Raw genomic sequence first — 23621 nt, 5'->3', positions numbered from 1 at the left:
GCATAGTGGCTTTATCAGGACCAACTAGGCTGCCGTAGATGGCATAGCCGGACGCCATTATTAAGCGTCAGGTTGCCATAGCAACAATCGCTGCCCGGCGATGGTGGCTTAAACCCCTAAAGAGCCGCGATCACTATTGAACGCGGCTTATAATGGGTTTATCAGCGGAGACAACGCGATCGGTCCCCGCTATAGGAGCTGTGGCAACTGCTGTACGAGACAGCAGCTGTCACAGCTCCTGCATGTGTCGGGAAAACGGCCGAAATGGCCGTTCCTCCCATGACGTACTATTAGCTCATGGAGCGCGAACGATAGAGTTACCATGACCTAATAGTACGTCCAGGAGCGGGAAGGGGTTAAAGAGAATGAGGTGCACCATTATGCAAAATGAGATAAAAATCCACATTGTAAGCCTTTCTAGATCAGTGTATGTATATATATATATATATATATATATATATATATATATATATATATATATATACATATATATACATATATACATATATACACACACTACCGTTCAAAAGTTTGGGGTCTCCCAGACAATTTTGTGTTTTCCATGAAAACTCACACTTATGTTTATCAAATGAGTTGCAAAATGACTAGAAAATATAGTCAAGACATTGACAAGGTTAGAAATAATGATTTTTATTTGAAATAATAATTTTCTCCTTCAAACTTTGCTTTCGTCAAAGAATGCTCCATTTGCAGCAATTACAGCATTGCAGACCTTTGGCGTTCTAGCTGTTAATTTGCTGAGGTAATCGGGAGAAATTTCACCCCATGCTTCCAAAAGGCCCTCACACAATTTGGATTGGCTTGATGGGCACTTCTTGCGTACCATACGGTCAATCTGCTCCCACAACAGCTCTATGGGGTTGAGATCTGGTGACTGCGCTGGCCACTCCATTACAGATAGAATACGAGCTGCCTGCTTCTTCCCTAAATAGTTCTTGCATAATTTGGAGGTGTGCTTTGGGTCATTGTCCTGTTGTAGGATGAAATTGGCTCCAATCAAGCGCTGTCCACAGGGTATGGCATGGCGTTGCAAAATGGAGTGATAGCCTTCCTTATTCAAAATCCCTTTCACCGTGTACAAATCTCCCACTTTACCAGCGCCAAAGCAACCCCAGACCATCACATTACCTCCACCATGCTTGACAGATGGCGTCAGGCACTCTTCCAGCATCTTTTCAGTTGTTCTGCGTCTCACAAATGTTCTTCTGTGTGATCCAAACACCTCAAACTTCGATTCGTCTGTCCATAACACTTTTTTCCAATCTTCTTCTGTCCAATGTCTGTGTGATTTTGCCCATATTAATCTTTTCCATTTATTAGTCAGTCTCAGATATGGCTTTTTCTTTGCCACTCTGCCCTGAAGGCCAGCATCCCGGAGTCGCATTTCCCCTCTGTAGACGTTGACACTGGAGTTTTGCGGGTACTATTTAATGAAGCTGCCAGTTGAGGACCTTTGAGGCGTATATTTCTCAAACTAGAGACTCTAATGTACTTGTCTTGTTGCTCAGTTGTGCAGCGGGGCCTCCCACTTCTCTTTATACTCTGGTTAAAGCCTGTTTGTGATGTCCTGTGAAGGGAGTAGTACACACCGTTGTAGGAAATCTTCAGTTTCTTGGCAATTTCTCGCATGGAATAGCCTTCATTTCTAAGAACAAGAATAGACTGTCGAGTTTCACATGAAAGCTCTCTTTTTCTAGCCTTTTTGAGAGTTTAATCAAACCCACAAATGTAATGCTCCAGATTCTCAACTAGCTCAAAGGAAGGTCAGTTTCATAGCTCCTCTAAACAGCAAAACTGTTTACAGCGGTGCTAACATAATTGCACAAGGGTTTTCAAGTGTTTTCTAATCATCCATTAGCCTTCTAACACAGTTAGCAAACACAATGTACCATTAGAACACTGGAGTGATGGTTGCTGGAAATGGGCCTCTATACACCTATGTAGATATTGCATTAAAAAACAGACGTTTGCAGCTAGAATAGTCATTTAGCACATTAACAATGTATAAAGTGTATTTCTGATTAATTTAATGTTATCTTCATTGAAAAAAACGGTGCTTTTCTTGCAAAAATAAGGAAATTTCTAAGTGACCCTAAACTTTTGAATGGTAGTGTATATATATATATATATATATATATATATATATATATATATATATATATATATATATATATATATATATAAATAAATAAAAAGTGTCATGTTCCATGATACAGGTAATACAGAGAAAGGCTGTCATGTCCCATATACACAGTTCGCCATTTTAGCTGTTTACCAAAATATATTGAATATACAGTTACATCATTAATATGGGCTTAAAGTGCAGACTCTCAGCTTTAATTTGAGGGTATTCACATCCTAATTTGAGAAAGGGTTTAGGAATTACAGCTCTTTAATATGTAGCTGCCTCTTTTTCAAGGGACCAAAGGTAATTGGACAATTATCTCAAAAGCTATTTAATGGGCTACATGGGCTATTCCTTTGTTAATCCATCATCAATTAAGCAGGTAAAAGATCTGGAGTTGATTCCAGGTGTGGTATTTGCATTTGGAAGCTGTTGCTGTGAACCCACAACATGAAGTCAAAGGAGCTCGCAATGCAAGTGAAACAGACCATCGTTAGGCTGAAAAAAATAAAGAAATCCATCAGAGATAGCATAAATGTTAGGAGTGGCCAAATCAACAGTTTGGTACATTCTTGAAAAAAACAAACCAGTGCACTGGTGATCTCCAAAAGGCCTTGACGTCCACGGACGACAACAGTGGTGGATGATCACAGAATCCTTTCCATTGTGAAGAAAACACCTTCACAACATCTACTCAAGTGAAGAAGACTCTCCTGGAAGTAGGTGTATCAGTATCTAAGTCTACCATAAAGAGAAGACTTCATGAGAGCAAATACAGAGGGTTCACCACAAGGTGCAAACCATTAACCAGTCTCAAAAATAGAAAGGCCAGATTAGACTTTGCCAAACAACATGTAAAGAAGGCAGCCCAGTTCTGGAACAGCATTCTTTGGACAGATGAATCTAAGCTCAACCTGTACTAGAATGATGGGAGGAAGAAAGTATGGAGAAGGCTATGAACGTCTCATAATCCAAAGCACACCGCATCCTCTGTAAAACATGGCAGAGGCAGTGTGATGGCATGGGTGCCAAAGGCACTGGATCACTAGTGTTTATTGATGATGTGACTGAGACAGAAGCAGCCGGATGAATTGTGAAGTGTTCAGTGATATACTTTCTGCTCAGATTCAACCAAATGCAGCAAGGTTGATTGGACGTCGCTTCACAGTACAGATGGGCAATGACCCAAAACATACTGCGAAAGCAACCCAGGAGTTTTTTAAGGCAAAGAAGTGGAATATTCTGCAATGACCAAGTCAATCACCAGATTTCAACCCGATCGAGCATGCATTTCACTTGCTTATGACAAAACTTAAGGCAGAAAGACCCACAAACAAGCAACAACTGAAGACGGCTGCAGTAAAGGCCTGGCAAAGCATCACAAAGGAGGAAACCCAGCGTTTGGTGATGTCCATGGGTTCAAGACTTCAGCCAGTCATTGCCTGAAAAGGATTCTCTACAAAGTATTAAAAAAAACATTTTATTTATGGTAATGTTAATTTGTCCAATTACTTTTGAGCCCCTGAAATGAAGAGGCTGTGTAGAAAAACGGTTGTAATTCCTAAATGTTTCACAGGATATTTTTGTTCAACCCCTTGAATAAAACCTGAAAGTCTACACTCAATTGCATCTCAGTTGTTTCTTTTCAAATCCATTATGGTGGTATGCAGAGCCCAAATCATGAAGATTGTGTCACTGTCCAAATAATTCTGGACCTAACTGTATATACAAAGTGCATGTCGTTCTTTGGACAGAACTTTATAGTTTACATAAAGAATTTATCTACATGATGAGTTTATAACTCTGCAAATAAACTGCATTATTTTATACTGATTCTGAGTAACACCATATATAAATCAGAGATGCATTCACAGTCCTACAGGTTTCTGAGCGGATATCTCCCAGCATCCCTTGCTAACTCAATGTCTGCACAGAACTTTCTCTGATAATTTGGATTGTTGAAAGTATAGTCTTTAGTCCAGGCACTAGACTGTAATCTAACAAACGAGAAACTAACTGTCCCACAGCATTACAACTGATGGGTTAAGCTGTAAGGCCCCATGCACACTACCGTAGATTTCGTCCGTAATTACGGAACGTAATTACAATCTGTAATTACGGACCCATTCATTTCTATGGCTAACGGACACCTTCCTGTATATTTAAGGGAAGGTGTCCGTGCCGTAGAAGCCTTACAGACCGTGCTCCCATACTTGATAAGTCCGCGGCCGTTCATTCTAGTAACCATAGACCGTGATTACAGGCATGGTCGTGTGCATGGGGCCTTAGGGATCTGTCTGACAACAAGCTTGTTGACCGTTTCCAATAGCAACCAGCTGAATTGTGAATGGAGCTGAAGACTTTAAAGCGGTTGTCTGTTTCGGACAATCCCTTTTTGTTAAAAGGATCCATCAATGATAAGATGATCACACAGAGTGACCCACTGTTGGGACCCCCGGTGATCAGCTGTAATCTGGGGGGAAACCTGTCAGCATGTGTCAATTTTCCCTGCAGTGGCACCGCAGGGCAATGAAACATAACGCAGTTTTCATTGAAATCCCACTGGCCTGCTCGGTTCTACAAAGCAAAGGACACTGTTTGGCTAATAGATAACCATCCTGAAGGGAACCCCATCTATTAACTCAGTATTCCCTAACAGAGTATTTGAAATTGGTTTTCTAAACCAAACCTCCTCATTAATACAGGTAGAAACTCATGTACAAAACAAGCAATGCAATGTATTTCCAAAAATTCTAATCTTCAAAGACAGACTGTATAATGTTAGAAATTAAAAAGATTTTCATACATTTAATACAAAAAGCATTAACTAAATATATATTTTTTTATGGACATTGAGGGTCACAAAGTTACAAGTATCACCCACTGGTTCATACCACCAGTGCAACACAACAGATGGTGGACTAGTCACGCTAAATAATGCAGATCCTCTAACTTATTATTAAGATATGTGCCATTTATGGTTTTCCCACACACTGACTGATATTCTGACATTCTTCTTTGAATGCCAGCCCCAGTTCTGTACTCCAGGTATTAATCTGAATTATAGGCGGACGTGTTTTATAGAAGTGTTCCAAGAAACACAAGAGATGTCAGTGGCTGTAAAGGATCTGCCAGGCCCAGCTTCTGTGTATACGCCCATAGGTAATCAGTCTGCACCTGCTTCTATGTCTGTGAGACTGACTCCATCTTCCACCACTCAGGATGGCAGGCTTAGGAGTGGGAGAGCCTATCACAGCCTGGCCAGACGGAGCTAGCTCCCGCCCTCTGTCTAATTATACCTGCCTTTCCTGTTCCTCCTGGCTTGTGATTCTCCTCGTGTGGTTTCCTGGCCCTGCGGCAGCTTCTGAACTATTTGACCCTGCTTCATACTGACCCTGGCTTACGGACTACTCTCCTGCTCTGCGTTTGGTACCTCGTACACTCCTGGTTTGACTCGGCTTGTTCACTACTCTCCTGCTCAGCGTTTGGTACCTCGTACACTCCTGGTTTGACTCGGCTCGTTCACCACTCTGTTGCTCACAGTGTTGCCGTGGGCAACTGCCCCATTTCCCTTAGCTTTGTGTACCCTTGTCTGTTTGTCTGTCGTGCACTTACTGAGCGTAGGGACCGTCGCCCAGTTGTACCCCGTCGCCTAGGGCGGGTCGTTGAAAGTAGGCAGGGACTGAGTGGCGGGTAGTTTAGGGCTCACTTGTCTGTTTCCCTACCCCCATCATTACTGTGGCCCTTTATCAGCTCCAGTAGACATGTGCAGTGACAACCACAGGGTCCCATAATTCAGTTCACATGGGTCAATCTGTCCCATGGTCTCAAAGTGGAAGGTAGGAAGGTACCAATTAAAGTAGCATTTCCTTGCTTAGTATAATGGGAGTAGTGGGCCGTAATGTACTGTATACAGTGGTAACCATATTCTCAGGGCCGGCCTTAGGATTGATGGCGCCCCGTGCGAAATGATCTTTCGGCGCCCCACCCCCATCATTAAAAAAAAATGGCCCGTAAAATAAATTATACTGCCCCATACAGTATAATAATATTTAATAATATAAAATATTACAACCCCTTAAAGCACACAGTATTTTGTCCTCTAATTGTGCCCACAGTATTATGCCACCTGTAGTACCCCTACACAGTATAATGTACGCTTAGTGGCCCCCACACAGTATAATGCCCCCTGTAGATTTTGCCATACAGCCTCCCTGAAGACAGTGCCATAATTCCCCACCTCCTCCTTGTAGATCGTGCCATACAGCTCCCCCACTTCCTCCTTGTAGACAGTGCCATACAGTCCCCCACCTCCCTCTTGTAGACAGTGCCCCCAAACAAAAACAAATATTGTACTCACCTAGGCCCCGTTCCCACGACGGGATGTTTGCGTAGGTCGGCGTGATCCTGTAGCCTAGTACAGAGTTTCCCAACCTTTTCGGACTCAATGCAGCACTGGAAAAATAAAATTTCCTCAGGGCAACCCTACAAAAAATTGTTTAGAGAAAGACAGAAAACGGCAAAAAAAAAAAAAAAAAAAGCACTACACTCGTAGGGTATGTTTACACACGTTTTTTGTAAGGCAAAAAAAAATCTGACTCAAAATTCCTTCAGGAACTGACAGCGCTGTTTGACATTTTTTTGTGTTTTTCCTTAAAGAGGCTCTGTCACCACATTATAAGTGCCCTATCTCCTACATAAGGAGATCGGCGCTATAATGTAGGTGACAGCAGTGCTTTTTATTTAAAAAAACGATCTGTTTTCACCACTTTGTTAGCGATTTTAGATTTATGCTAATGAGTTGCTTAATGCCCAAGTGGGCGTGTTTTTACTTTAGACCAAGTGGGAATTGTACAGAGGAGTGTATGACGCTGACCAATCAGCGTCATGCACTCCTCTCCATTCATTTAGTCAGCACATAGGGATCCTTTTAGATCACTATGTGCTGTCTTATACGAACACATTAACAATACTGAAGTGTTTAGACAGTGAATAGACATTCCACGGGATGTCTATTCACAATCTCTGCACTTCGTTACTGTTTCTGTGGTAGTTACAGCAGAGCAAGCGTAATCTCGCGAGATTACGCTGTAGATGACAGTTTACAACGAGATTACGCTCGCTCTGCTGTAACTACCACAAAAACAGTAACGAAGTGAAGGGATTGTGAATAGACCTCCCGTGGAATGTCTATTCACTGTTTAAACACTTCAGTATCGTTAATGTGTTAGTATAAGACAGCACATAGTGATCTAAAAGGATCCCTATGTGCTGACTAAATGAATGGAGAGGAGAGCATGACGCTGATTGGTCGCCCACTTGGTCTAAAGTAAAAACACACCCATTTGGACATTAAGCAACTCCTTAGCATAAATCTAAAATCACTAATAAAGTGGTGAAAACAGATCGTTTTTTTAAAAATAAAAAGCACTGTGGTCACCTACATTATAGCGCCGATCTCCTTATGGCAGGGAGCGCCACACAGCCCCCCCTTGTAGATAGAAACCCCCCCTTTCCTATCCATATATGAACAGTAACATCAGGGGAAACTCCTGCAGCGGAATCCCCGTCCACAGCGTTGCCGACGCTGTGACCGGGGAGTCCACTCCAGGAGAAGCTCCTGTCGTCTGTGTCCATTTATGGACAAGGACGTCATTGGCTTTTCCTGGAGTGGAATCCCCGGTCACAGCGTCTGCAAGGCAGTGGACGGGAATTCCGCTGCAGGAGTTTCCCCTGATGTCACTGTCTATACATGGACAGAGACATCAAGGAGCGCTCCAGGAGCAGAATCCCCGGCCACACGGGGATTCCGCTCTTTCAGGGAGCTACAGTGGCGCTAGTAGATAGAAGAGCAGGGAGATACCTCCCTGCACTGCTGTAGTGCCATTGCTACCGCTGTAGCAGCTGCAAGCAGCTGCTAGCGGGGCCACCGCCCACATGCCCGGTGTCGCCGATATTAGCCGCTATGGCTGCTACAGCGGTAACGACGGCCACTAAGTGAAGAAGCGCCCGGGCCCGGAAACTCAGCCCGGGCCCGGGCGCTTCTTCACTTAGTGGCCGTCGCTACCGCTGTAGCAGCCATAGCTTCTGAAACAAGCATGGGAAGGGAGCCAGCGCAGTGCCCCCTTCCACCTGCTGGAGTGATGTGACCTGTGCAAAGGTCGCACACCACTAAGGCCGACCCTGCATAGGGTTCCATAATTCAGTTCACAGGAGTCACTCTTTCCCATGCTCTCATTTTCAGGAAATGGCCTCATTGCCAGCGGGTCAGCGTTGAAACACGTAGCCTTAAATAAGCTTGTTGCAAAACATCATCACTACCATTGCCTAATTTATGGTCAGCAGCGCTTTGATAGAAGTTCCAATTTTTTGCTATTCCCTGATTCTGTTTACTAGCGGTCATAATCCAGCTGCAGGTGACGAACATCTTTGTTTGTTTACACCAGGGTTGTGCCTGCCGTTTGCACAACTAGCTCAGATGATAACAATTTCAACTCTGCAACTAGGTGACCTGCACAATGTGGCACTGTACTTTTAATCTTTTATAGGTTTATTGTAAAGGATCTGCCAGACACAGCTTCTGTGTCGACGCCCGTGGTTAAACAGTCTGCACCTGCTCCTAAGTCTGATAGGGTGATTCGATCATCTACCACTCGGGCTGGGAGGCTGAGAAGTGGGAGAGCCTATCACAGCCTGGCCAGACGGAGCTAGCTCCCGCCCTCTGTCTATTTATACCTTCATTTCCTGCTCCTCCTTTGCCTGTGATTCTGCCTGTTTCCTGGCTCTGCTGCTGCTGCTTGTACTATTGACCTCTGCTTCATATTGACCCTGGCTTTACTGACTACTCTCCTGCTCTGCGTTTGGTGCCTCGTACACTCCTGATTTGACTCTGCTTGTTCACTACTCTTGTTACTCACGGTGTTTCCGTGGGCAACTGCCCCATTTCCCTTAGCTTCTGTGTACCCTTGTCTGTTTGTCTATCGTGCACATATTGAGCGTAGGGACCGTCGCCCAGTTGTACGCCGTCGCCTAGGATGGGCCGTGCAAGTAGGCAGGGACTGAGTGGCGGGTAGATTAGGGCTCACCTGTCTGTCTCCCTACCCCGTCATTACATTTATGCTCTCTTTTTAGCAGGTAGAAATAAACTACTTAGAGTGGACCTTTTCTTTGCTCAATATAATGAAAGTAGCAGGCTATGATGCATTGGAAATTTCAGGAGGTTGGGCAAGTTGTGTGTGAGTCTTCCATGTTTATGTGAATATTCTTGCTGTTTGTGTTGCCGACACTAAGAGATGTAAAGTGGGGAATGGTAGAGATCTACTTTAGTATATACATGACTTAGTCCTTACTAACTAGCTGCACCTAAGGGCTCCTGCACACAGCCGTATTACGATTCAGTTTTGTCCAGAGCCGTAATAGGTCAGCCATAGAGGTGCACAGAGCCTCTACTGTTCCTCCGTATGCCTCTGATTTCATGCGGAGGAACATGGAGATTTAGTCTGTCGCATTGTGCACAATCCTGACAGGAAAAAAAATTGTAGCATGTTTCATTGGATACAAAGGTATTTTGCTCTAGAAGCACTTCTAGGGGAGAATACCTCAATACCAATGGCATCTAACAGAGCCTGTACAGCAGCATGCGTCGGCTGGATGACTCCATACCAAGGGGCCGTCCAACAATTACAGAAGTACAGAGGTAGATAAGAGGATGCATGATGATTTCCCTTTCTTTCTGATACATTTTGTCTACTGATTGTTTGCATAGGGATTAAACATCTGTTGAAGAAATAGAACCAGAATCCTACGCTTGACAAAATTAACTAAGGCAATTTCAACCTTCCCCCTTATACTCATCTTTGTACTCTGTCATATTATTAACTACTTCTTTTTTAAATTTGTTATACTACTAATAAAAGTGGAATGTCGGTTCCTTTTACCTACTTCAAGCGCTGGATTCTGGTTCTATTTCTTTTACGGTTGTTTGCCGCTGGCCGTGTGGGACTCCGGGTGCGGTCTGTCCACAGACACAACTAACGGTGAGCTGGAGGATGCCCTCCCCCCCTTCCCTATACTTGGTTTTTGGATTAAACATCTTTTACATACTAAAACTATTTTTTTAAGTAAAATAAAAAGATTAAAAAAAGAAACACTATGGAGGTAGAGTTGAGTGACTGGAAGAAACCCAAAATGCTTTACTCACTCATGGAGATGCGACCTCCTCAGCACTGCAGGCATGTCAAAACCACCTGAACTCTCTCCACACTTACCTGGAAGATCAAGACAATAGGAGACGACGCAATAACCTTCGGATTAGGGGAATGCCGGAAAACTTCCCCCCACATGAGACCATGTCTATGACCAAGAAAATTCTGGAATTTGTACTCAGCCCAGATTCCCCTCCTGACATACAAATTGAGAGAGCTCATAGGGCTCTACGCCCGAAACCCAAGGAAGGGGAACCGCCGAGGGATATTGTGTGCAAGCTATTGTCCTTTCCTATTAAAGAAGCGGTGCTACGCAGGACACGTGACATGCCTGACCTTCGGTTTGAGGGACATAAATTGTCTTTCTATCAAGATATTTCCCCGACTACCCTATCCAAACGTAGGTCTCTGGGGGTGGTCACGGACCGTCTTCGATCCCTAAAAATACCATATAAATGGCTCTTCCCGTTTGGACTATCCTATCACTACCAAGGCCGGTTGTTTATTGTTCGTTCGGTGGAGGATCTAGAAAATGCCTGCTCTCCATTGGACCTGGACCATACCACCATCCCCTTTTGGCAGCCCTATACAGATGTTGCCTCCCTCCCATCTTTGCCTAGGCCGGATGTCTGGCAGAACCCCAGACCTCGTCCGTCTAAGAAGAGACCAGCAAATAATCCTCCGTAATAACATGGCGGTCCTGCTTAGGAATATTTTCTTTTTTTTTCTCTCATGTGCATATTTTTTACATCTGTCTAATTATAAGCTTGAGTACGGGTTAGATGTCTTAACTTTATCTCCTTAGGTGGTTTAACAGCCGTGCTTTAAATTTGCCTAGTTAATGCTTGCCTAATTGTTAATCATTTGGGGCCGGGGTGACAGGAGTTCACGGGTGTACTCTCTTACTCACTCGTTCACTCCTCTCATTGCCGCTATGCCTCTCTACCAGGTCAGTGTTTTGCTGACTAATACCGCACTGTTGATCAGTGCAAACACCTTTACTACAAAAGTTGAAAACAGTTCATTTCTTAGTGTTCTCTTTTCTGTGGTTTTTTTTCGTTTTTTTTTTTTACATCTCTCTTTTTCTCTCCGTACTGGTACCTCCATGTCGCGTATTCAGATTACGACATGGAACGTCAAGGGATTCAACTCCCCCTTCTAAGCGCTCTCAGGTCCTACACTCCCTTAAGAAAATGGACTCGTCTGTTCTGCTGCTCCAGGAAACCCACTTTTTGAAAGGTAAAGTCCCGAACCTCCCAAAATCACCCTACACTACTTTTCATTCATGTAATGATAGTGGCAAACGTAATGGGGTTAGTATAGCACTGAGGTCTGACATCCCCTTTGAAATTGTCTCCCAGATTGCAGATGACACGGGCCGCTTTCTCTTTATAAAAGGCAAAGTGGCGAATACCATGATGACTATTGGTAACATATACGCTCCGAACTTGGGCCAGGTAGCGTGGCTGTCTGAGACTAGACAAGTTTTCTCAGTTCTCTGAGGGCCTGACACTTCTGGGAGGGGACTTCAACATTGCACTTGAACCCTTGTTGGATTCCTCCACGGGAACCTCAGTCCATAGCTACCCAGACTCCTCATATCTTTAAGATTGCTGGATGTGTGGAGATCCTTTCACCCCACGGCTAGAGACTATACTTTCTACTCCCACCCTCACCACTCCTACCAACGACTAGATTACCTATTTATCTCGGACAGTCAACTCCCGTTAGTGGATTCACCCTCTATAGGTAACATTCTCCTGTCGGATCATGCCCCTATGTCCATGTTCGTCAACATACACACTCTTAAACCTAAGCAATACAATTGGAGACTTAATGAAACTCTCCTTTACTCGTCACACAATAAGCAGAGGGTCGAGGCAGCTCTGAAGTCTTACTTTGTGGAGAATGATACGCAAGATGTCTCTGCTAGCACTATCTGGGAAGCACATAAGCCAGTAATCAGGGGAATATTCATTAGCATGGGTTCCTTCGTGAAGAGAGAGAGGAACAAGGAGATTGATGACCTTCTCTCCCAAATATCTGATCTTGAAAGCCAGCATAAGCGGTCCGCGGCTCAGGGGGTTCTCCCCTCGCTTATATTATCCAGAGAAAAACTCAAACAATGTTTGAATCTGCGCACAGCAAAGGCGTATCCTTACGCTATGCACAAACACTACATGCACGTCGATAAGGGGAGAAAACTCATGGCCTTTTTAGCTAAAAAGCGAAGACAACAGAACTATATCCCCAAAATCAGGACCCCATTGGGAACTGTACTTTAGGACACTAATGACATTGCAGCGGAGTTTTGCTCCTTCTATCAAGCACTGTATGACCTACGCCCTGGGGAGACGCCCAGGGAACTTGCGGACAGAAGTAAGCTAATTGACTCTTTTCTAGATTCCCTCTCTCTTCGATCCTTAACTACGACGCAAAAAACCCGATTAGAATCTCCCTTTACACCTCAAGAACTCCAAGAGGCACTCTCCAGCATGCCATCTAGTAAGTCCCCTGGCCCGGATGGTCTCCCGGCCTCCTACTATAAACAATTTGGAGGGGTCTTACTGCCATTCTTTCCTAGGGTATGTAATTCATTCAACGCCTCTCAACATCTCTCTCCCTCAGCACTTGAAGCGCATATTTCGGTGATACCAAAAGAGGGTAAAGACCCCTCAATATGTGGTAGTTATCGCCCTATATCACTCCTAAATGTGGACGTTAAACTATATGCCAAACTCATAGCCAATAGGATGCAATCTTTACTCCCATTCCTGATTGACCCAGAGCAGACAGGGTTTGTTAAAGGAACAGTGTCACCAACATTTTTTTTTTTTATATCAGTTTTATGTTAGGGTTTTATTAAAAATGTTTATATTTATTTGTGTGTTTGTGTGTTACTTTTTTCTATTTTTACACTTTTTCTTCCCTATGGGGGCTGCCATTTTTTTTTCCATTTCTGTATGTGTCGATTAACGACACATACAGACATGGAATACGGCAGCTCCAGTCCCATAGGGACTGCGAACGGGGCCCGTTCCATCCACTATGGTGTACGCCTTGTGTGTGGGAACGGCGCATGCGTCGCTCCCACACAGTCCGATTTGAAATGTGCGCCGTCCGGCGCCATTTTCCTGTGGACCGGAATTCGCGGCCGGGCAGTAAGATTAGTACTTCCGGTCGCGGCTTCCGGACTTGTGCACATGGAGCAGCGGCAGCAGACGGAGCGGACGGACCGGAGGGAGCGGCGGCGACTGGAGCAGGTAAGTGATTTCTATGTATGTTCGTGTTTCAGTGTGTTTTACTAGTGTATGTAAACCTTCTACACTGTGTGTTAGCTCAAAAAATGGCGACACACAGTGTAGGAGGTTAGACCGTTCAAACCCCTCGTTTCTCCCGGCACTAGCCAGGATAAAGGAGGGGGGGATTCTGAGAGCTCACTAGAGCGAGGGATTTTTTCCCAATTTTGCAGCATAAAGCAGTGTGGTTGCTTTACCACATGCAATGCTGCAATTTTGGGAATTGCTCCATCTAGTGACCAGTGCTGGGAAATATTATAAATTGAATCCAATTTATAGTATTTCCTGACTCGTGAAAAAAATAAAAAAAATTAGAACAATGTTTAATCACCTACACACTAATTGTTTAAAAAAAAAAAAAAAAAAAAAAGGTTTTGCTGGCAACACATTCCCTTTAAGGGACGAGAGGGTAAACATAACACTACGCGAGTTCTCCATCTGATCCAGTACACCAGGGCAAGAAATATCCCTTTGGTCCTGCTATCAACGGATGCGGAGAAAGCCTTTGACCGGGTGGACTGGATCTTTATGGTGAAGGCGCTCTCCCATTTTGGATTCCCACAAACTTTTATCCACAAAATTTTAGCTTTATATACTTCCCCACAGGCTAAAGTTAGAATAAATGGTCACCTCTCCAACCCCATCCAGATCAAGAATGGTACGAGACAAGGGTGTCCTCTCTCTCGCCTCCTTTTCATCCTCACTATTGAGACTTTGATTCAGAGTCTGCGTCAGGAACCACTTCTGTCGGGGATCTCGATTGGGGACAGAGTGCACTGCACAGCCGCGTTTGCTGACGATTTGCTGGTTTTTATCACAAATCCCTCCGCAGCCCTACCCAGACTTCAGGAGCTGTTTACCCGTTTTGGGGACCTATCCAATTTTAAAATTAATGCTAGCAAATCTGAGGGATTATGTGTTTCCTGTACTCCGGCTCTATTAAAGTCTCTAAAGCTTAGCTCCCCCTTCACACTGCGAACGGATAGTATAAAATATCTGGGTATTAATCTAACTCCCTCACTGGACCACTGGTATCACTGCAATTACACACCTTTACTTTCTGAGATTAAGGCCACTATCCTGTCATGGCGTATCCCGTACATATCCTGGATAGGTAGAACCAATTTGCTAAAAATGATTATTCTCCCTAAACTTCTCTATCTTTTCCAGACTCTCCCGATCCCCCTCCCTAGAGCCTTTTTTGATTCCATTAGGCAGCTGTTCTCTAAATATATTTGGAATAACACTAAACCTAGAATAGCTTTTCGCACTCTTATTCGCCCCAAACGTTTGGGGGGGGGGGATAGGACTCCCAGATATTGAATCCTACTACCACGCCGTACAATTAGCCAGGATAACTGAATGGTTTGACAGTACATCTATTAGACTCGGGGTTCCTGTGGAAGAGGCCTCCATAGGTTTGTCCCTCACCTCCCTTGTGTGGTTTGACAAACACAATGCAGCTTTGTTTCTGTCCCGCAACTCCCTTACCACTGCAGCGTATCAGACATGGATGAAAAGTGAGAAGATGAAATCTCTGCACCAAATACTGTCGCCTTTGATGACGGTTCGTGACATTGTGCGATCGCAGACCGAGAGATTTCGGGATTGTTCTTCATTGCCTGGGAGGGCTTCCAGCAGCACATATGACTCCATATTGATTGACGGGGCGGTTCCTACTCTCAACGAATTGCAGTCTCAACAGGGTTTCTCGTCTGTTAATTTTCTCACGTTTATGCACCTCAAAAGGAGTTACCTGAGAGCGCTTAGACAAGGTCCGATTGAACGCCCTCTATCCTGGTTGGAAACAACCCTCCTCCTTCGGCGAACTCCTAAAAAATTGATTACGCTATATTATAATAATCTCCTTAAGATGAACTCATCTGTACAACCTTCTTTTCTTAAAGTTTGGGAGTTGGAACTTAATACTACCTTTTCTGATGAGGATACCAGAACAGTTTTTCAGAACTCCCTTGGGACCTCGAGATGTATTAAACTGCAAGAGTCCTCATACAAATTGACCTCTAGGTGGTACAAGACCCCCGGGGTACTGAATAAAATGTGTAACGAGATTTCCCCGGATTGTTGGAGATGTCATAAAGCCCCAGGTACATATATACATTTGTGGTGGGAATGCGAGAAAATCTCCCCCTTCTGGTCAGAGATAGAGAATCTCCTCAACACCATAACTCAATCCTCTATTGCCATTTCCCCTCGAGTAGTATTTCTTAATTTGTGGCCAACTTTCCCCAGGGGGGCCCATAGGGAACTATGGCTACATCTCTTCGCAGCGGCCAAAGCCATAATCCCGTTATACTGGAAGACCGAGACTATGCCACCTATAAACCATTGGCTTAGGAAAGGCGCCCAATTGGCGAGAATGGAGGAGTTATCGCATCTTGAGTTCCACTCTCATGTCAAGTTCCAGAGGACATGGGCTCCCTGGTTTGAATTCTGTAGCAATAGCTCCTTTCAACACCTATGGGATACAGATTAAGAAGATGGTTGGTTACTAGGACAGAGAACTAGTTCATACCCTTTCAATTTGGAGCTGAAAGTTGCGGGGCCAGCCAGCCGTGTCCTTTTCCCTCCTTCCTCTCTACCCCCTTCCTATCCTTTCTACCCCCTCCTCCTTATGGTTAGTGCAAGTAGCGTAAACCTACGCCTGTATGCCCATACCTATTTCTGGTACAGTACGACTGATATGTTTTGTTTCTTTTTGTTATATTGAAAAGTACATTTGAAGCCTCATTATTGTGTATTTTAACATTTACTCAAGTTACTTGATGTACTGTGGCGCCTATGCGCAATGTCTTTTGCATTTTTCCTTTCTGTAAAATCTCAATAAAAATGTTATTTTGTAAAAAAAAAAGAAGAAACACTATTTGCTCTAACACTGATTTATGTTAAGAAAAAAACACACAGGTTTTCAGCAATATAAAAGATGAAATTTAACCTACCTGTAGTCCTACTATGTACACCAAAGTCTTATTTGTGATTGGAAACCAGCCAAATATGTGAGCCAATGGCACTCGTGGCACAGAAAAATAAAATGGCACAAACAGTGCGAAGACCGGAGATAAACTGTGGAGGTAAATAAAAGAAACAAGTCAACCTGAACACATGAAATGATTGTGAGCTGTAACACGGTATTCAAACATGTTCTAAGACCACCCAGATAGTATTCTACTCAAAGCAGGAGCCCCACAATACCATCACAATGAAAATTCCCTTGAATTGTTGCTAGGCATGGAGTCTTATCACCAGTACAGAGCCTTTTAAATTAGGGTGCTACATTAATGTAACATTAATGGGAGCATTTGCACCTGAAACACCCCCAGAATAGCCCATCTGGATTGCCAAAGGAGATTATGTGTTGGCATTTCCCAAACCTCAGACTTGTTATCACACAAGCCGTGACTGATGTGGTTGAGAGGCAACATACTACATTTAGTCTTTCCTCTATCGACACTTGAATAGGTAGATGCCCTGATTTAAAGGGAGTCTCTCCTAGTAACAAAATCCTTTTAAAGGCTATGTACACCTTTGAAAACTTTTTTTTTTAATAATGTGTATGAGTTTGTTTGGTGCACCTTTCTTTTTTTTTTTAAATCAATAAATTTTTATTGAAACATTTTTACAACTTTTTTCAAACAATATAAACCATCCTTGGTCCCAGAACATGGACCTGCGTACAATAATACATACAAGTGATATGTCATTGAAGGATATACATAATCATAACCAGAAAACAACCACAAAGAACTTAAGAACTTTACTATGCCATTTTCAAACCAATGTTAATATTAATTATGTCATAGTACCATCGAACTTTCTGCATTTAAGTGTAATACTTTGAATTTACCCAAAGCTCCCAATAACGTGAACTCTTGGCATACCCAGAGGGAGATTGCAAAAGCATGGATTCATGATGACATGCTATATTTACCCTGCCTATCACCTCTGATAAAGAAGGGGAGATAATTGATTTCCATGACTTAGCTATTGCCATTCTAGCAGCAATGAAGACATGGTGTATCAGTACCCGATGCTCCGCCATTATGTCTTCCAAGCCAATGTCTAAAATAGCCAATTCCGGGCAGAACGGAATAGATTCTCCTAAAATTTCAAGTATGATGCGAAAAACCTCCCTCCACAATACCTCCACCCTAGGGCAGGACCACCACATATGCAATGTGGAACCCAGGGAACCACATCCTCTCCAGCAGCCATTAGAACTGCCTTGGAATATGTGTGCACATCTGGAAGGTGTTAGGTACCATCTCATGTGGATTTTACGGGTGAGCTCAATATGGTTAACACATTTGGAGTGACGAGTAATCCAACTAGAGGCCTTCATCCATTGTGCCATGGAAAACGTAGAGCCCATCTCCCGTTCCCATCGTAATATGTGACCTGTCTTCCCCGAGGACTGTTTTTTCAAAATTAGATCATAGCTACAAGCTAGACCCTTACTATGACCTTGCCATTTGAACAGGAATTTATGGTATGGAGAAAGAATTGTGGGTTGAGCTGGGATGGCTATTGTTTGTATCATATGTCGTATCTGGAGATACTGGTAAAACATGGATTTATTTACATCATATTCCCTTACCAACTGCTCAAAGGATTTGAAGAGTTTTCCCTCATATAAATCTGAGAGGGCTGTTATGCCCAGCGATTCCCAAGTCTGCAAAAATACATGTGGGACCAAAGGTTGAAGCGCTTGCAATGGTATATGATCATTAGATAAGTACACCCAGCGATTTGCGCATACCTCCAATTTCCAGCATTTCAGTGCATCAGATGTGGTTACCAAGAACACCTTAGACCTATCTGTCCCCACATATGTCGCGGCCATCAAATTACGTATGGAGGAACGGGGAAACATCTCATTTTCCAACTGGGCCCAAAGTGACGGAGCCGAGGAGTTCCATAATGAACCTAACTGGTCTAGGATGGCTGCTACGTTATATGCCACTGCCTCTGGGACTCCCAAACCCCCTTCATTTGGTGCACCTTTCTAATTACTTGTTATTAAAAAAATGTTTTACTTTTTGAGATAAAGCTGCTTTGTATCCTGTATAGAGAGCAGCTGTCTCTTGTGCTGAAACCTGAATCAATCAGATCAGTGGGACTGACAGGTTCTGTGAGACCAGGTCCTGGGTGTCCCTGACAGGCAGGATCCACCGGTTATCGATCACATCTAAGTTATGAACTTAGATATGATCGGTAATAGCTTGTACCAATCACACTGATACACATTTTTATTGGAAAAAAAAACAAAAAACTTTTTCAAAAGGTGAACATAGCCATGAATGGCAGTACAATACTCAAAGGCAGAGCACACACAGGATTTTGTCAAGGGGAGTTGTATTCCACGGATATAGTGATACATGTGAGGGGCCCACACAAACACTTGATACGCTCAGTCAGTGCACTCATTATAACGTGAGTAAATGTCGCCAAACTGTAGACATAAATAACACTAATTCTGTACAAATAACAACACTACACATAGAACAGACCTATATGGCAGTCAGAGTGCCCCTATTTATAGCACGATCATAGCCAGTAGAGTGCCCTCATTAAAAAAAGTAAATAGCAGACTGCCCTCGATAAACCGTGCCGGATGAGTGTCTCCATACACTATAGCGCCATCTGAATAGGCCTCAAGCGCAATAGTGGAAGCAGAGTGAACGGATATGATCAGTGGTGGTAAAGGATATAATGGGTACAATGCTGGTGGTCTAGTATAGTAAAATGGGTAAAGTGTTACTTTAATTTTGTTTAATTAACTTAGATTGTTCCGAAGTTCTGTATTGAACCATGTTATAATATATCTTTATAGGGGTCTGAGCTCAGTTTTTCTGAGACAGAAAATTCCTTTGTTCCCTTCAGAAGGTGATATATATTTACACAGTTAAGATCAATGGGAGCTGTATAAATACATATGTGGTAAGCTCAACCCTTTAGAGAGGGGGAGTAGGGGGTTGTCCTGTAAACCCCCTCTTTCCATACAACCAGAGGGTTACAAGTGAAAATACTATTAACATTTTCCACGGATGCTACTCATAGAGCTCGAATACTTTGCAATACTTTCAAGTGGAAAAACGAAACTTCTTTATGCTTTCGGTATTCAGGTTACAATCTTGTTCAGTCTTAAAAACGAGAAAGAAATGTTAACATTTTGAAATTGTGCAATTATTCCTGGATACCAAACCAAACCCTTTGCTGTTTTGTAAAATCGTGGTAAAAATGTTTCATTAACAGGATGTAACAAACTAGACTGTAAAATATGGAATTTGTGAAAAAAAAGTATTTTGGGAACTACATATGCTGCTTAACAAAAAAGTTTAAAAATAATGCGAAGACACAAAGTTGAACTTTTCAGCTACTGCCTTTTTTTAAAGAAAAAAAAAACTTCTAGCAATAATCTCTGTTCTAATTTATTAATGTCTTAAATCGTCACAAAATAAAAAGGAGGCTTTCACTTCCCACAGCCAAGATGCAGACGAGCAGCAAGTAAGATGCTGTAACCGCAAGAACGAAAATGCTGATTATGACACCACTGAAGACACAGGGAAACTTTTCTTGAAATCAAAGGGAGGGAACATATAAATCAATCACTTAGAAGAAAACAGACCAAGGGAAACATCAGCTCTGTGAGTATGAACATTCTGATTATACAAGCAATTGTTTCCAGATTCTAGACCACACAACTAGAGGGCTCTTGCATTTAGATTAGATTTAGAATGTATTGTATGGGTAAGGGAAAATTCATTTTCTCAGGTCAGAAACTTAATTTACAGAAAAGTCGTCCTGTAATAATAATTCCTTGTGTAAAGTTGTATTAGATGGCTATTTTACACGAGTGTTCGGTACGCATTAGTATAATAGGTGATTGTAATACTAGCAGTTACCCAATGTATACCGCAGTCCTGCTATATCATCCTATTTATAAACAAACTTTGATAACAAATATATTTTATGGAATTGCCGTTTATGCAATTTGTTGATAGACAAGTGTATATTCACCAACAGGGGATTTAAAGGGAACCTGTCACTAGATTTTAGGGAACTACACCATCAAGATGTCATTACACCGCTGGGGTTTAGATTCCTAAACTTGTATGTCTAAAAACAGTCTGTTTTAGCATTTTGCTTCATTTGAGCACTGAGAATGTGCAGGATTACGTTGGGCTCTTCTCTGCTAATTTATATAAAGTGCACGCTGTATAATAAATAATTTTTAGACAAAATGCTACTACGCAAAACCCAGCTAGTGGTTTTGTGCCCTAAAACGTAGTGACCGATTCTCTTTAAGGAATACTGCACTCTTTTATTTTTAATATATATATATATATATATATATATATATATATATATATATATTTATTTATTTAATTATATCGCCAACGGGGCGATCATGGTACATTTATACTAACTGGTATGAAACCACCGGACTGCAGCATATGAAAAACTGTGTTAAAACAGCATGTATACGGTTTTACAATTTTATTTTATATTGTTTTTTTTTTCGTTTTTTTAAAAAAATAAGAAAATACCAAAACTGCGTTGCAGCACTGCATGTGGATTTGTTTCCATTTAGATGCCCATGGCTATCCCTGTACACATTGACAATGTCCAATGGATGCTAACAGTGTGAGACTCTGTGGGGACACATCCCTTTGACCAGGGGAACGGTAACCCCAGTAGTCAATTTATTCACACATTTCTAGGAGGAATAGTAGAGAAATGGCACATTGCAAAGTTCTAAGAAAATATGTTCCAGAATTGTTATTTCATGAGGAATAGAAGTATTTGCTAAAATGGACATGTCAGAAGAGGTGATAGATCCACTTTTTAAAAAAAACAACACTATGCAGAATGATAGAGAAAAAATAAATAAACAGTTTTTACAAAATTGTGGCGTTTTAGAACAACATCTGCGAAAAATCTGGTGCTGTAAAATAGACTTCACAAAAAATCTATTTGTCCTTAACTTGAGGAACTTGATTGCACAATATATGACACAACATAGACATTATCACAACATTAAAAGGCAGGCTAGTGTCTTAAACAAGACTAGCTCTAAAAATCTTAAAGATTAAACTTCACAACTATAAGTAAAATGAATGAAGTCACGCGGGCATAATGACTGGCATGTGTTCACAAGAAGCTGTAAACGGTTAGACTGCTGAGAAATAGTCATCCCATTACTGTACAAACCCTGACAGAGAGCTACCTGAACAGAATTCTGAAAGTAAATACCCCAAAATGCAACACACCAAAAGGCCCAGTGACCACAATGCCTGGGTGACAACGCTGAGTGGAGTCTCGATCGCTGCTTTAATAAAAGCTCACATTAAAGCATGAATTTGGCGGCTGCAACCACAGGGAGCGGCTCTTTTATTTAAAGGGAACCTGTCCGTTATGCAGCTGGGGTTCAGTGTTCCAAACCTGCCCAGGTATAAGCTGGCTCTCTCTGTGCAGGCCACTCGAGCTCTTCCACACTAGAACCTTCAAACAATGCATTTTTGGACCTTGCTTTGTGAGCAGGGGCACAGTCATGCGGAATCGGGAAAGTTCTTTCCCCAAACTGAAGCACACAATTGTCTAAAATGTGTTTGTATGGGTCTGTTCACATCTGCGTTAGAGTTCCTATTTGCGACATGATAGACACCAACTGCGCCCCCGATGGAACATATTGACTTTAATGGGTCCCGTCGTATTTCTGTCATTGAGTTCGTTTTTGCCTGACATTTTGTCCAGCACAATGACTAACGGAACCACCAACACAGAATAAGCTGCAGCACTACCATTACCCTTCACTGAAAATTGTGGTCCTAGCCAAAACTCTGAAAAATAGCCCCAGACCGCTATATCCTTTCTCCACCGAAATGTACAGTAGGCATTATGCATTCTTGTAGGTAAAGTTCTCATTGTACTTGTTTGCAACTCAATAATTGGAAGGGGTGTCCACATATGTTTGGCCATAAGTTGTACTCTAAATGATTACTCCAAGGCAGAACTGCACCATTCATACCTGGCATGAATGTGGCTTTATAAATCCCTGGGGAATGGATCATGGTGAAATATCTAGTTGTGTTCCCTCATTTCTTTTGAGCAGGGAATTCGAAAGCAAGTGACAAGCACTGCAAAGTGAGAACTGATTTTTTTGTGTTTTATGAGATGTGTACAGTGTGTATAAAACCGGAGAACCCCTTAAAAAAATGCATGCAATAAATATACAGTGCATTCGGAAAGAATTCAAACCTTTTCACTCTTTTCATATTTGGTTATGGTCAGGCCCTGTGCTAAAATTTAAAAAAAATCAAGTTTCTCCCCCATCATTCTGCACTCAATACCCCATAATGACAAAGTGAAAACAGAAGTTTAGACATTTTTGCAAATTTATTAAAAATCGAAAAACTCTAATTTCCCATAGAAATAAGTCTTCAGACCCTTTACTATGACAGCTGTAATTTAGCTCTGGGGCCTCCCATTTCTCTAGATCATCTTTGAAATGTTTCTACACCTTGATTGGAGTCCAGCTGTGGTAAATTCATTTAATTGGACTTGATTTGGAAAGACACACCGTTGTCTATATAAGGTCTCACAGCTGACAATGCATATCAGAGCAAAAACAAAGCCATTAGTAGGAAAGAACTGCCTGTAAAGCTCAGACAGAATTGTGTGGAGGCTCAGATCTGGGGAATGGCACAAAAAAATTCTGCTGCACTGAAAGTTCCCAAGAGCAGCGTGGCCTCCCTAATTCTTGAATGGAAGGGGTTTGTAATCGGGTGAGAAGGGCCTTGGTAACAGAGGTGACCAAGAACCCAATGGTCATTCTGGCTGAGCTCCAAAGATCCTGTGTGCAGATGGGAGAAACTTCCAGAAGGTAAAACCATCACTGCAGCACTCCACCAATCTGGGCTTTATGGCATAGTGGACATAAAGAAGCCTCAG

General features: G+C 42.5%; 1 protein-coding gene across 3 annotated transcripts in view; it reads right to left on the bottom strand.

The window, feature by feature from the left end:
• The window catches only part of UBAC2 (UBA domain containing 2), a 193565-nt gene that overhangs the window by 62720 nt on the left and 107224 nt on the right, over positions 1-23621 (bottom strand). For all 3 annotated transcript variants that reach the window (XM_075852435.1, XM_075852434.1, XM_075852436.1), the window contains one exon: positions 16610-16733. In XM_075852435.1, coding sequence (XP_075708550.1) covers positions 16610-16733 — 124 coding nt within the window. The remainder of the gene's footprint in view (positions 1-16609; positions 16734-23621) is intronic.

This window comes from Rhinoderma darwinii, chromosome 2 (genome assembly GCF_050947455.1).
Source record: "Rhinoderma darwinii isolate aRhiDar2 chromosome 2, aRhiDar2.hap1, whole genome shotgun sequence".
Lineage (NCBI taxonomy): Eukaryota > Metazoa > Chordata > Amphibia > Anura > Rhinodermatidae > Rhinoderma > Rhinoderma darwinii.
The sequence above is the reverse complement of the archived record's forward strand: the minus strand, read 5'-3'. Positions and strand labels throughout refer to the sequence as shown.